Source organism: Scatophagus argus, chromosome 14, assembly GCF_020382885.2.
Source record: "Scatophagus argus isolate fScaArg1 chromosome 14, fScaArg1.pri, whole genome shotgun sequence".
Classification (NCBI taxonomy): Eukaryota; Metazoa; Chordata; class Actinopteri; family Scatophagidae; genus Scatophagus; species Scatophagus argus.
The window spans coordinates 19,959,779-19,973,610 of record NC_058506.1 but is presented as its reverse complement, the minus strand read 5'-3'; the positions used below and the strand labels follow the sequence as shown (position 1 = coordinate 19,973,610).

The window sequence follows — 13,832 nt, the reverse complement described above, 5'->3', positions numbered from 1 at the left end:
TCAGCAATTTGAACTGCAGCACGTACAAAAGTCTTGAAGAGACACGAAGAGTAAGATACGAACTCACGAGCAACATGAAGGCAAACCTAATCACAGAATGAAATAAGAAACTTCTGTTTCCGTGGAGTTTATATTTTTATCCAAAACACTGCAACTGAACTGGTTGGGAAAAACAAATCGTCACTGTTTCACACCTAAGCCACCCCAGTGAAATCAAAGTAGGACAAAATCATAGTAGAACAAACAGAATAAAAGTGACATACTTATCAAAATTACCCAGAGCTGAGCACAAAAACATATTTGCCTGTCCCCATGGTCCAAATCATAGATTAAAAGTCCCATATTCCAAATGGTTTTATCATTGAAATCGCATCCTTTAAATCTGAAAAAATCAAGAGGATCTTTTTGAAAAGAAAGCCTCTTCAAAGGGTTGAGTTACTCAGTGGGCACTCCACAAAAGTTTGCTTTCTTCTCTGGTTTCTCTACAGAAAATCTCCGGCATGAGTTGCAAAAGAAGAATAAATAAAGATAAAAAAAAAATGAAAAAGAAAACAGCAATAACTCCAGCAGCTCTTCACTCGGCAGCGTTCTTGTTGCAGGCTACAAAGGTTCCACCGAGCTTCTTGAACTTGTGCTTGTCTAATTCCCCGTGGCTTAGGTCTTGGTTTAAGAGTGGTTCAGCCCCACGCGGCAGCTCTTTCAGTCCCAGACTGTGCATGGCTCCAGGACAGACTCTGATAGACAGGCAGAGCCTCCTCCCGGTTGGTGGGCTGTACGGGAACTATAGACAAAGCCTTTGACGCCGCCCCATCTTGCCACACCTAGTCTCTAGTCTATAATCACCATTTGAGCTCCCGGTCAGAGCTAAGACACACAGCCCCTCAGAGGACTCGACTTACACCACACACACACACACCGGCACACACATGGAGGCGAAAGAAATAACACTCTCCAGCTCGATTCATCCTCTCCCTCTGGACGTGTTCAGGCAGACTCTTATGTGTGAGCATGCAACTGTGTGAGTGTGTATAAGAGCTGGGTATACGTGTGTGTGTGTGTGTGTGTGTGTGTGTGTGAGGTGGGGCGGGGGATGGATGTATTGCTTGAATGCCTCCAGGCAGAGAGAAAGAGAGAGAAAGAGAGAGTGTAAGGAGAGTGAGAAGGAGAAGGGGAGAGGGAGGGATTAGGTAAAGATTATTGATGAATTAGCCTAGCTCGCCTTCCTTTCTCCTCCTCCTTCTCCTTCTTTCCCTCCCCCTCCTCCTCCCCCGTTTCGTCTGCTTTAGCCCCATGAGAAATCCATGAGAATGAGGGGATACCGGCCAGAAGGGGGGGAGGGGTATCTGGACTGCCTCCCTGCTTCACTCACATGTGCCTGGAATTCCCATAATAAAAGAGAGAGGCATCTATAGATGTGTGTGTGTGTGTGTGTGTGTGTGTGTGTGTGTGGGCCCCATAAACTGAAAGGCAAACAGTGGGGGCAACAAAAGATGAAGCCACAGCCGGGGAAACATCCCACACGTACAAATGAGCAGTCGTAGCCATAGTGAAGGCTGGAGGAACTGTAATGATGGGAAGAGCTACTTAGAGGGTGTCTAGTCTTTATCAAGCAAAAGCTTTCTACCTCACAGGAATGTATGCATGAATGTGTGTGTGTGTGTGTGTGTGTAAAAATGTGCTGCTCTCGCCTTGATATCAACATTAAAAGCAACAAATATGCAGCAATCCCCAAACTTTGGTGAAAGCTCCTCCATCTGTTTCCCTCTCCTGGGCCCAAACGCAGAGCCTGCATTCACATCCCATCCTTACTACGCCGTATACTCCAGCAGCCACGAGACAACATTACAACACTGTGAGGCTGATACCAATCTTAGCCTGAGGAAAGGATAGAATATGGGCCCTGTGTTCGAGGATAAAGATGCGTGCCACTGTTCACATCAAACAGGCGTCTTTTTTCCCCTCCACCCTTTAAAGCTCTGTATGATTTTATTGCTGAGTTTAAGAGGTAAGTAGATATTTGAACTGCATTACACAGCTATTTGTGGCGTTCTCTCTCTCTCTCTCTCTCTCTATGTCTTGAGGCAGCAGTAGCCTAGAGCTCAGAGAAACCTTGAATCTCCAGACCTGCGGGGAGTTTTAAACTCATGCTTCTCCCTGTATGCCTCTGAAAACCACTGTCGAGGTGTCCTTGAGCAAGGCTCTTAAAGAGATGCTTCTCCATGTGTTCCATACACACCTGCTGCTGGTCAAACAGCCCCAAAACAAAATGGCTTTCAGCTTGCTGCTGCTTTTAATGGTAATTTAGTTTTCCGAACAGTTTGCTTCTGACGTGGTGCCGCCGACTGCTTCTCTCTCCTGCATCTGTTCGTTTAAATGCTGCAGGGCCACATTAGGGAACTTGGGGCCAAACTGTGACTCCAAACAGCTTGCTGACATCATTTGAGGGCATGCAAGCCATTGAAAACACAATGTGTGACTTGCTGTATCATCCGTGAGTTGTAAGGAGATGTAAGGAGTTGCATTTTGGGACTGTGAAGCAGAAAATCACCCTACAAAGCAACTCAGATTCGAAGAAGGTCAGTTGGCTTTTACAGGGCAGAGATTGTGACTTGTGTCATTTATCCTTTGGTAAAATTATCCTGGCTTGATACATTTTACACCGCGGTGGTCACCGAGATGTGTTTTTAATTGTATATGCTGTTGCTCACTCTCGCTGTGACAATTTTGAACACTGTGAAAGAGCAAACTTAGTGCTTTTAAGAAATTATCACAAGATTTTCACAAGTATTGGTTTTTGTTTTTGCTTTTTTGTCATTTTTAAATATAAGTATAAACAAACTTTGGAACACCAAGGAAAATTTAGATCTGCAGTCGTGTATTCTGGCATCAAAACTTCATCCCACGCACATTTTCTCAGCTATGGTATTGAATTCTATCATATTAGTCTAAAATGGCTTATTTCAAGTTTATATCAAGTTTCATGTCTGCCAGATTATAATATTTTGTGAAATTCTAATAAAGCATTCGTTTAACCAAAAAACACTTTTGTGTTTTTGTGCCGCGAGCGTCTCAAACTGTTGCAACCCTCGTCCCGTTTATCTTCTGTAAAAACGCTGATTCCTGCACCTTCCATCATAATAAATGTGCATTAAACAGTTTTTCTCCCATAGTCAATAAATGTGCTGTGTTTGTCTTCTATCAGAGGAACATGATTTGTGACCGGCTGTCCCATCCTGACCCTGTGATCACATCTGTACTCCTGTGTGGATTAGTGTTGGCCTGCACACATCAGAGACACATGATCTGAGGGGAAAACTCTCTTGTTGTGCCTGAAGGTCACCTGACTGCTGCCCAGGAGTCTCCTAATCCCTTTTAAATGCAATGAAACTGTATGGTGACAATACCCGCATTGAATGCCATCAAACAAAACAAACCCTTGCTCCTTCCTCTCCACCCCGAGGCCTTATGGTGTCATCTGAGAAGGTGATTACAGCCTACGATGCATCAGGGTGCTTTTGTCTCATTTCAGTCTAACAGCGTCACGGAGTAGGTGGGTTTGAAGGGGAACGTGGACACAGATGGGCTTCCAGTGTGAAACTCTATCGCCTTCCTCTTCCACTTGATGTCCTATTAGACCTCGGGCCAAATTGAATTGAATTCTCTTCCTGTTGTGCTCCCATTACGTGAAACATCTGCTCTGTGTGTATGTGTGTGTGTGTGTGTGTGTGTGTGTGTTGGGCAGGGGATGAGTGGGTGTCTGGTCAAAGGGCACTTTGTATTCATCAGATTACTTTGTCTGATGTCAATTAATGAAAGTATCGGACCACTTTGAGGTTACGGCGGCGCGATTCTACTTCTAAGGTTATGCCAGTATGTCGGACAGCAAAGACAGATGCTTCACAGAGGATAAAAAAGCAAATGATTACAACCATAACACTGAAGAGTTATTCCAGCAGAGAATTGAATCATCAATCCACTTATTGGAGTTTTATTTTGTGTGTGTGTGTTTTAGAACTACTAAAGCAGGGGGTTTAAACTTGTAAAACGTGAGGTTAGCTTGTACTGAAACCACATTGATTGGACACAGACTTGTGCCCTTCTACTGGTGGGGCAAAAATCTATGGAGCAAAATATCCATAAAAGAGCCTGGCAAGCTCTTTTTATTCCTGAGATAATCTGGAGCTTCCTCATACAAGCACTGCAACCCTGAAATTGTCTGGATGTCACCCAGAAGAGCAGCAAGTGTGAAATGTCCAGATCAGTTGGCCCCGACGTTTGCAAAGAGTAAAGCTGCTTCGTGCCTTTTCTGCCTGCCTGATAATTGCTTTCCGTTCTTTTGTTGATACTGCAGATATGTCCAAACACATGTAGTATTGATATGCAAAAACAGTCATCATGACAGATGAGTCATCCTGGTGCCACACCCAAACCAAACAGTATTTTCAGCGGGTGAGTGCACGTCTGACACGGACGTTCATGTGTACATGCGTGACAACGGCCAGAGCTTTTATGTGAAAACATCTCAGTCATACAACCAGACACACTTTCAAACCATATAATGCCCTTAAACACAAACACCCTTGGCCTTTCCACCAGGTATACTACATATTCTGTGCATCCGGATTTACAGAGATCTTTCGGTATCTGTAGTGCTGCTGTCGCACTTCAACAGCCTTGAGCAGACGGAGGCAGAAAAGCCTTGTCCCATAGTTAAATGAAACACTTCACTGTATGCCTTTGCTAGCCATACAAAAGCTGTCAAATATAAAAGCCGGCTGCCAATTCAGGGGAAATATATAGAGAGGATGTCATGAGGAGGGCAGACATTTGATCTTGAGAAAGTGAAGTGCATAAATGTCTCCTCAAGTAAAAGGTCAGGAAAAATTGTTGAGTGCGTTTAGAGAGAGATGGAGCATCCTTACAGCATTACTAATGTTCCAGCGCCAAGGGTTTCCCTATCGATCTTTATCTTAGCCTTTATCCCCTCCCTGCTTCTGCTCTGCTGCGAGTATCACTGTACTGCTATTACATGTGGAACGGTGAAATAATACTTTGAAGTCTCTCAACAAAACACTTTTTACTTACTTATATTACAGTGTGAGATTACCCTTAAATAAGTTATCGCACTTTTCCGCATCAACTTTCTTTACTCAAACTCCACTTTTTGCTGAGACACGAATGCAAATAAAGACCCAAAATTTAAAATGGCTCACATTATCATTCAATTAGCTATGAACGCAACACAAAGTGCAGATGAAAAGGGATGTTAGCCTGGGGATGAAGGCCGTATTAGCACTTGAAACACTGATGGAGTCCTATTTTTGCACCTCTCTGAGGATCGTCTATTTCCATCTCAGCAGGACCTGGATTACCTTAACAAACGGACTGCAGCTGGATTATCTCAGACATGCTCGAAGTTGCTGGGCTTTATGTTTAATCAGTTACCACATGCATAAAGAAATTACACTGATATTTCAGTCACGTGGGGGAGGGTTTTGTCCAGTCAGTGTGTCTGCGTGCAATCATATCACTTATGAGATTTGGAGGAAATCAGTCATTGTACAGGCTATTGGTCAGATATTTTCCTCCATTATGTGTTCCCCGAAGCGTGGACACACGACTGACACGTTTACGTCACATTAAACATGTCCAAGGTTTGAATGAGCATGCCAGTAATCACATCTTGTGCAGCTGACTTCCCAGAGAAGCAGAAACACAGACAGAAAAGCCAGTTAAGGCCACAGCTGCAGCATGTGTTTCCGTCTGGCTCCAGCGGCGTTTACAGTGTAGACAAGCGAAGCCTGAAGTTTGTTTTCTTCAGGTGTTTCCTCCTCATTTTTCACATTTACAGGTGAGCAATGCATCAACCGGAACATCTTGTAGCTTTGTGCGTGACTAAAGTGGTCTTCACGTGGTCTTTTCACTTCATTATGTATAGCTGCAGATTTGACGAGACAAATATATTTGACAGAGCTGGCAGACTCACAAAAACTCAACTCTGATGCATCATTCTCTCACTCAGTCAAATTAATGCCCCGACTTTCAGCTGCGACGCACATTCAAAGCCACATCATGAGCTACATCGCACACAGCACAAGGAAGCTTTGCGAGTGGGCAATCGCACATGGAAATATCAAAAAATGATTTGTTCACCCGTGGCAAAAACATGTTAAAAATGAGCACTGAATATTTAAAACCTCTGCTTTTCCCCTGCTGACTGGCTGTGATGGAAACATCCAGGTGGACACAATGGATTCTGCCCCAACATACTAAACTGAAGTCTAAGGTTTACAGCATAACACTGACGCTGGGCTCCCTGTCAGCACCCGACTGGCTGTGCATGTGCAACTCACAGATGAGATGAGAAAGAAGCGAGATGGTTCACCCTTGGATGTCAGTTGGCAAAGTCTTTTTCCCCTCTACGTTTCATTTCATTTACAGATTTCATCCTCTTCCTTCTGATCTATGGACATAAGTGTTAGATCTTAACTTATCCTAGCTCTCCATAGGCTTCAGTGTGAGTAATCCATTTCAATTTTAGATTAGAAGAAGATTAATTATTGATTAATTAAACAGCCCTCCTAACCCAAACCTCACTCAAACATGCCGTTTCACTTAGAAATTTGTCACAATGCTGAAGCTACAAAATGTCTGTAAGTCTGTCGCCAATATGAAATCAGATGATATTTAAAATGTTGGACTTCTTGGACGTTGGATCTCAGTCATAGACCTATCAGTTAGCTTCAAAATGTTGAGGAAATGTGCATTAAACTCCAAACTAATGACAAAAAAAAAACAAAACACACATCTCTGACCTGTACTGAGTCTGGAGAAATTCTAATTGCTATCTGTTGTTCACCAAGCAATCCTCTTAGGCACCTTGATTTTAAAACCAAATCCCTTGTAGAAATCCCTTATTAATATTCTGTCCCCAAACACGGCGTGACCTTTAAAACTAACTGGCATTTAATCTTTTGCTTCTTCATGCAGAGTACAGTATGCACAGATGACCATATGCATCTATACTGTACGTGCAGCCTAATGGTATGGACCGCTTGCAGGATCATGTCATGAAATGAAGTCATTGGAAGAGACACTTGTAGATATTCTAATTGCCACGAAGCCCTTCAGGGAAACTGCACTGACTGCTCTGTGATGCTCGATACAAAAGGAAAAGAGAGCGAAGTGAAGGGTTAACGATCTGAGACTGGTGAGTCCAGTTTCCTCAGGATGAAGCGAAGCCCGTGTGGGGTTTAAGAGGCGGTTCGAAACTCACCCTCAGATTTCAATCAATAGCTTCCTGTGGCCAAGAGATGTCTGACACAAGAATGTGCAGGGTCTTAATTAGCGGAAGAGGAATGTTTTCTTTACTAAGGCTCACTTTGTAATTTAGGCGGATAAGAGTGGTGTGTTTCTACGTTAGATTCACAGTTTTAATGAGGCGTAATTTGCAGATTAAAAAGGGGGGATATATAACCAGTGTGACATTATCAGTGGGAAATGGAACATCTCATCATTGATCCTTTATATGCACTCAGAAAATTATCCATAATTTATAATATCAGTAGCCCTCATCTGATCCAGCAGAGGCTGTTTGGATGAAGAAGCAACAGAGGTGGATGTAATGTGGTGTTCTCATTAAAGAGCAGCTAAGAATCTATCACTTACTTATTCCATTCTTCCTGATGAGCAGTATAGATGGGAACTGACAAAACTGTTTGACATCAAATATTTACCAACCAATTAGTCAGAAGCTGAAGGGTAAAAGATGATACATGTTTTAAGAAGTCTTTGAAGAGATACAAAACACCATCACCCACCTTTTTTTCTTTCTCTCTTCCTCCTGCCTTGTTTTGATCATGAAAGCCAGCGTGCAAGACTCAAGTCAATGTCTGTCGATGAAACTAAAGCCTGCAAACTCTGAACCTTCCGACTAATGATTTGATGCTTTGCAGCAGTGTCTCTCAAATGGTTTCCGTGAACTTAAGACTTTAAAAGTAATGAATAAACACTGGAATAAATAATTATGTTTTTTTCCCCTCTTCAATCTACTCATGAAAGCTCTTACAAGCCTTTATGCAGAAGTACCTCAATTTCATGTATAAATCGTGTTATATGGCTGTCATTCGACTCAACGTTAATCCTAACAGACCAAACTGGTGTGGCTGCAGGTTTTAGCTCCCACAAAACTACAAACTAAATGCAAGCTCTGCAGTCAAAGATTTCTGGATGTGTTGTGAAACAGCATTTTCTTATGCAGAGGTGGAGGACGATGTAGACACGTTTACGTGCATCAGTCGACTATAACTGACCACACGATCAATTCTCAGATTGACTTCCTCAGTAGTTTCAGCACGTCACAGCTCATCCCAGGTCGTCACAAAGCGACGCGACACGCAAAAGTGGCAAAAAACTAACAAAGGGTATTTTGTCTGTGATGTATGTCGCCTGTCACACGGGATGTGATCTCGGGTCACCCGGGTGTGGGTCGAGTGTGTCACCCATCACTCAACCTTGACCTTTAATTTTCACAAAAAGTGAAGGCAGACTTTTTGCTGTGCTGTCCTTCACAACTCACACAAGCCTCAATCGCGAACAGCTAATAGGTTTTCTCATTGTTCAAAAATCAATTGAATCTAGTAAGGGAAAATGTATGTATTCATATGTCTCTTAACAAATCCTTTAGTTTTTTCTAAAATGCTGGACTATCAGGCTCCACTGTTTGCAGTGGCTTTAGTCGTAATTCTTTAATGACAAAGCATTTTCAGGATTACATTTCCTCATTTCTTGTTTTGCTTTTGTGTCTCGTCTCTGTTTCTCTTCAATACTGCTGGTAGCCCCCACGAAAGCCTCGTATCTTAACACTGAATGCATTTAGGAGCTGAGGAGGTCAACAGAGAAGCTTTTAAATTCAAATTCATTTGGCATGGATCTCACCAACAACCTCAGCAACTAGCCGAAAGCTCTCACACAGTAGAGCTGACCTACAAAGTTGCAGATGTTTACTACGTGCTGTGGCTTCGAACATGGCCCCTGCCTTCTGTTTCTCCCCTGCCAAATGGAGCCTTGTAGGCACAGCCACTGCATGCATTAGTAGCGTATTGATGAAGGGATGCAAATGCCTCGAGGCGGCATGATCTGTGCCTCAATACAATCTGAGGCTGACGCAATCTATAGGGCTCGAGACAACAGAGTTTCCCACAGGGGATACGCCGTGTGAGGTAAACTATGACTCACATTATTGTGTGTTACAAAAGGATTTCCTAAACAAAAGGATGGCAAAATAGGATTTACAGTATTATCTGATGCATTAAAGTCAATTCTCTTGAATCAAGCCTTGATTCATATCAGCTGTGGAAAAGTTTATTTTATTAATCCAGTTTTCTTTAATGAGTAAATTAATCTGCAAAGTGTCTGTATGTTGTATATTTTCCCTCCCATACATCGCATCTATACGTCAAAATCTATACATGTAATTAAACCATTTATAGTCCAATTCATTTCTTCACTGTCTTGTTTTACTGTCTTGATGACTGTTTCAGATTCAGTTTTAATCCTTCAAACTCTACTTCACTCGCCTGTTAAATCCCATCACTTTTACGGATGCAAAGACCTCATTTCTCCATGCCGATAAATAAAAGCTTCATCTTATCTTTTTTTATGGAGTGTTGTAGACATTTTAATCTAAAATGATGACATCTCTTTTAATGAACAGGCCAGACTTCTAAAATAAGCCACACATCCACGAATGAAAAAAAAGGGGGGTGAAAATCCTAACTGATTTGAATGAAAGAAAATATATCAAGTTACATCCATAAAAACGAGAGCACGTCTTGAATTACACTCAATTTACCTCCATTTTCTGCCATAATTTTGACCGATCTGTCAATGGCTTTGCCCTGAGGAGAGCAAGGACAACGCTGATGCATGCAATTCCCCGAGACGAGCTCGCTCTCACAGCATTTGGCAAATCATTCACAGACTGAAGTTAACTTCATGTGGAAGGATCTTCATCTCTCAGCTTTGTGACTCCAATTTCACTGAACTCCTTGGCAAAGCCTGCTTTCTTGGCTTTTATTGTAATCACTGTGAGTCTAATTAATGCTACATTATGCTGATTTGTAGGTTATACATTGGCAGTCTTTCATTCTATTTGACCAGATTCAGCAGTACGGCTCTAATTGCAGCCCTCTGGGGATAATAAAGCCCCTCCGAACATTGTAACCGGATACAACACTTGATACAGCTACTTTTTATTATCATATATGTTTTCGGCCCTCTGGTGTTCGCCCTTAATGTGTCTTGGCAAGATTAAATGCAAGCTACATCCCTGGAAAGGGTCAAGGCAATACAAAAAAGCTGAGACATGTGTGAACAGAGTGAAACAGGAAAGATAAGCTCCCTCTCAAAGGAAAAGGTTGGCGTTATTCTGTAGTTTTTTTATTGCTAACAAAATGACAAAACAAAGAACAACAATGAAAGAATAATTGTTTCTAACTGAATCCTTAACAGGACACTATATAGACAAGAGTATTGGGACACGTCTCTTTATCAATTGAATTCAGGGTTGGTATGGGGCTGTGTTTGGGCTTGGACCCTGACTTCCAGTGAAGGGAAATCTTAATGCTTCAGCACACTGAGACATTTTGGACAATGCTATGCTTCCAACTTTGTGGCAACAGTTTGTTGAAGGCCCTTTTCTATTCCAGCATGACTGTGCCCCAGTGCACAAAGCAAAGCTCCATAAAGACATGGTTGGATGAGTTTGGTGTGGAAGAACTTGACTGGCCCACACAGAGTCCTGACCTCAACCCCATCCAACACCTTTGGGATGAACTGGAACGGAGATTGTGAGCCAGGCCTTTTGGTCCAACATCAGTGTGTGACCTCACAAATGCTCTACTGCATGAATGGGCCAGAAGTCCCACAGAAACACTCCAACATGTTGTGGAAAGCCTTCACAGAAGAGTGGAAGCTGTTAGAGCTGCAAAACTGTGTGTTTGGAATGCAATGTCTTTAATGTCCCTGCTGGTGTAATGGTCATGTGAACCAATACTTTTGTCTATATAGTATATACTTCCACTTCTCTCAAAAGGCTGGACACTGACTCAGCCACAGATCTGGTAAAGTAGCAGCATGTTCTCATGTCAGGTCATCAGATCCAAACGGCTCTTTGTATGGGGATGGGAATGAAACCGGACTGATACGTCGTGAGCTAAAATAAACCCCAGTGCTAATCTTCAGCATGTCAAAGGAACGTGTCACAAATTGAAACAGTGAGTTGCTGTTGTTGTTGTTGTTTTTAGACAACAATTACTTACAGCGATTAATAGATTGGCTAATTTGAACGCATTCTCCTTGCTGAGCCACATGAAAAGATGAGACCTGAGAAAAGTCGACAGTCGAAAATGGATCTGAAAATTAAGAAAACATCAGTGTTTTATTTAACGTCTTATTTTCATAGTTTCAAACAACCATATTACTATTAATTTCTTTATTTAAACTATTCATTTCAGTATATAATCCAGCTGGATTTTCCAAGACATTTTGGAACAGCAACTTGATGTGATTTCATGTATAATTTGTATATAAATGTTGATGATATCTGCATGTATAAACAGAAGCCAATGGTTTAGTAATGACAAAGTAGTGGCATGTATGGTTATGTGCAAACATACAGGAGGAGCAAGTATACAAACACGATTTTTCGAACATTCTGTGGTCTAAGCTGAACCAGGAATAATTATTTGGCTTTCTTTTATTTTGTTGCCCTTTAAATGCAATTTTAAAATTGTTTCATGGTCCTATTTTTGATTTATTTCTTTCTACTTTGAATTGTGTCTGAATAGTGTTATTACATCAACCTGCTTTGCCTTGCCGGGAGTCGATCCGTAAACTGCAATAGATGAGTAAAACAAATAATTAGGGGAATAATTTTACAGCTCAGCCCTTATTTCTCCGCTAACAAGTCTGTCTAACCTGCTGGTTTGTTCACAAGCTGTCAGACTGTCTGTGTTTCTTGAGCTGTGGAACGATTTTTTGTTGTTGCTAAGAGCCAAGGTTTGGTAACCCAGAATTATCTTTATTTCAGGACAACTCGTAACACTCTCCAGGGAGGTTAAACATCTCAATTTTCACTGCAAGGTTCGCTATGCAGAAAGCATCTCTGCTGCGTCTGTAACACTCCCCTTCACCGCAGCAACAACTGATGCTGGAAATATTTTTCTAGGTTGTTAAACTAATTTGCTCAGAAGGACAACTCAGCGACCCATACTCTCTCACACGAAGCCACCGACAAACAGGTTTACAAGACTCTTCAAGACTGTTCTGTCAACGTCTCTAAGGCGACCGCTCGATGTGTGGCCTCCACTCTTTCAACTTGTTTCTCAGGAGAAGCTCTGATTCATTGTCTTCGTTACTCACACAGTGCTCGTGAAGCTTCTTATTCTTGGCTGATTCAGAAGACCTGATAATAATATTAATTTAGAGCTGATAACTATAACGAAAATCTTATCATTAGATCAAACATGCGAAATGAACCCTGAAGGATCCCTTAGTTAATCTGGTGGTTTCAGACACACCTTCATGTTGTTAAGGTTTCCAGACAGGACTTTTCCATTTCCAACCAAGAAGTAATCTAGCAATGATGAGGTCACCACTTGAGACTGAACAATATGTTTTTTTGGGGGGCTGATACCAGCAATCAGTGCATTATCAAGTAGACCAATAATCAATATGTCAATATGCCCTGTTCAGACCTGATATTAGCATCTGTCCTGAGTGATCACGTCTGAATGCACCTAAGACCCACTGATGATGCACTGAGATCTGACCACATTCTTACAGCATGTGTGTGCCAATGCGTCCTGGGCCACGTTGAAGAATCACCTCCTGTGCACAGCGAGGAGCTTCAGCAACAGGCAGAACGGATCACACAGTCAGATTTCCATTTGGTTCACTGTAACGCAAATCACAGTGTTTGGGCTGCCTCAGCTAAGTGCGATCCAAGTGCTGATAGGCTCTTACTCATGATGTGCAACCAGTCATTCAGCGCTGTGGGCAAGACGCTGAGTGACACCACCAGAGTGGTGACTGCGTCAAGTAGCACATTTTTAAATTAATTTATCAGCAACTGGACAAAAAACAAACCAACAAACACACAAACAAAAAAAGCACAGATGTTGATTATCAGAACTACTACGACTACTGGCTTGTGTCCTGCATCTGGTTGACCTCTGCAGACCTTTTCCCTTGTCCCTGCACCTCAGAAGAGGGTGAAGTTGTAGCAGAAATCCTTAGGCTGCATCAATGAATATTCTATTTTTTTCCAATGGCAAAATGAAAACGAGACTTCAGTTTGACTCCTGGGGAAAAGCTGTGATGAGGAAGTGGGATTGGTTTGTAGACACACGTGTTATTTGCTACGGGGCCTTCAGCAGCACAGGGGTGGATATTTCCTCTCCGCTTTTGATATTCTTGCCTCTGATCATTAAATTTCATTGCCGATGGGGAAACTCTTCATCCCCTCGCTGGTATGCATTTCATTTAGTCACGGTATTAACATTTTTTTTAACCCTAGTTTGTTCATGAAAGCTATTAAGGAGCCAAATGCTTTTTGTGACATCCTGCTTTACACCTGAGAGCCACCTGGTGTGAATGCAATCATCTTCTTGTTGTTGGCCTGTGAACAGCAGGGGGGCTTGATAACTTGCTTGAGGCACCATGACAGTGCTTACTCTGAAAGGGAGAGTGAGAGTCCACCTACTTCAACTTTTATTTAAATATACAGAATGTACTGTGTCCATTTCTTTGTTCATAAAAGGTTGGACAGA

At 42.1% G+C, this 13,832-nt stretch overlaps 1 protein-coding gene across 2 annotated transcripts in view; it reads right to left on the bottom strand.

Annotated features, from left to right (window-relative positions):
• The window catches only part of tmem132e (transmembrane protein 132E), a 306,518-nt gene that overhangs the window by 95,289 nt on the left and 197,397 nt on the right, over positions 1–13,832 (bottom strand). Inside the window, exon 1 of one of the 2 annotated variants that reach the window (XM_046411782.1) lies at positions 264–1,010. The exons of the other annotated variant lie outside the window; for it this stretch is intronic. Within the exon in view, the coding sequence (XP_046267738.1) occupies positions 264–342 (79 nt within the window). The 5' untranslated portion in view covers positions 343–1,010. Of the gene's footprint in view, positions 1–263; positions 1,011–13,832 lie in introns of those variants that run through there. 2 annotated transcript variants of the gene reach the window in all.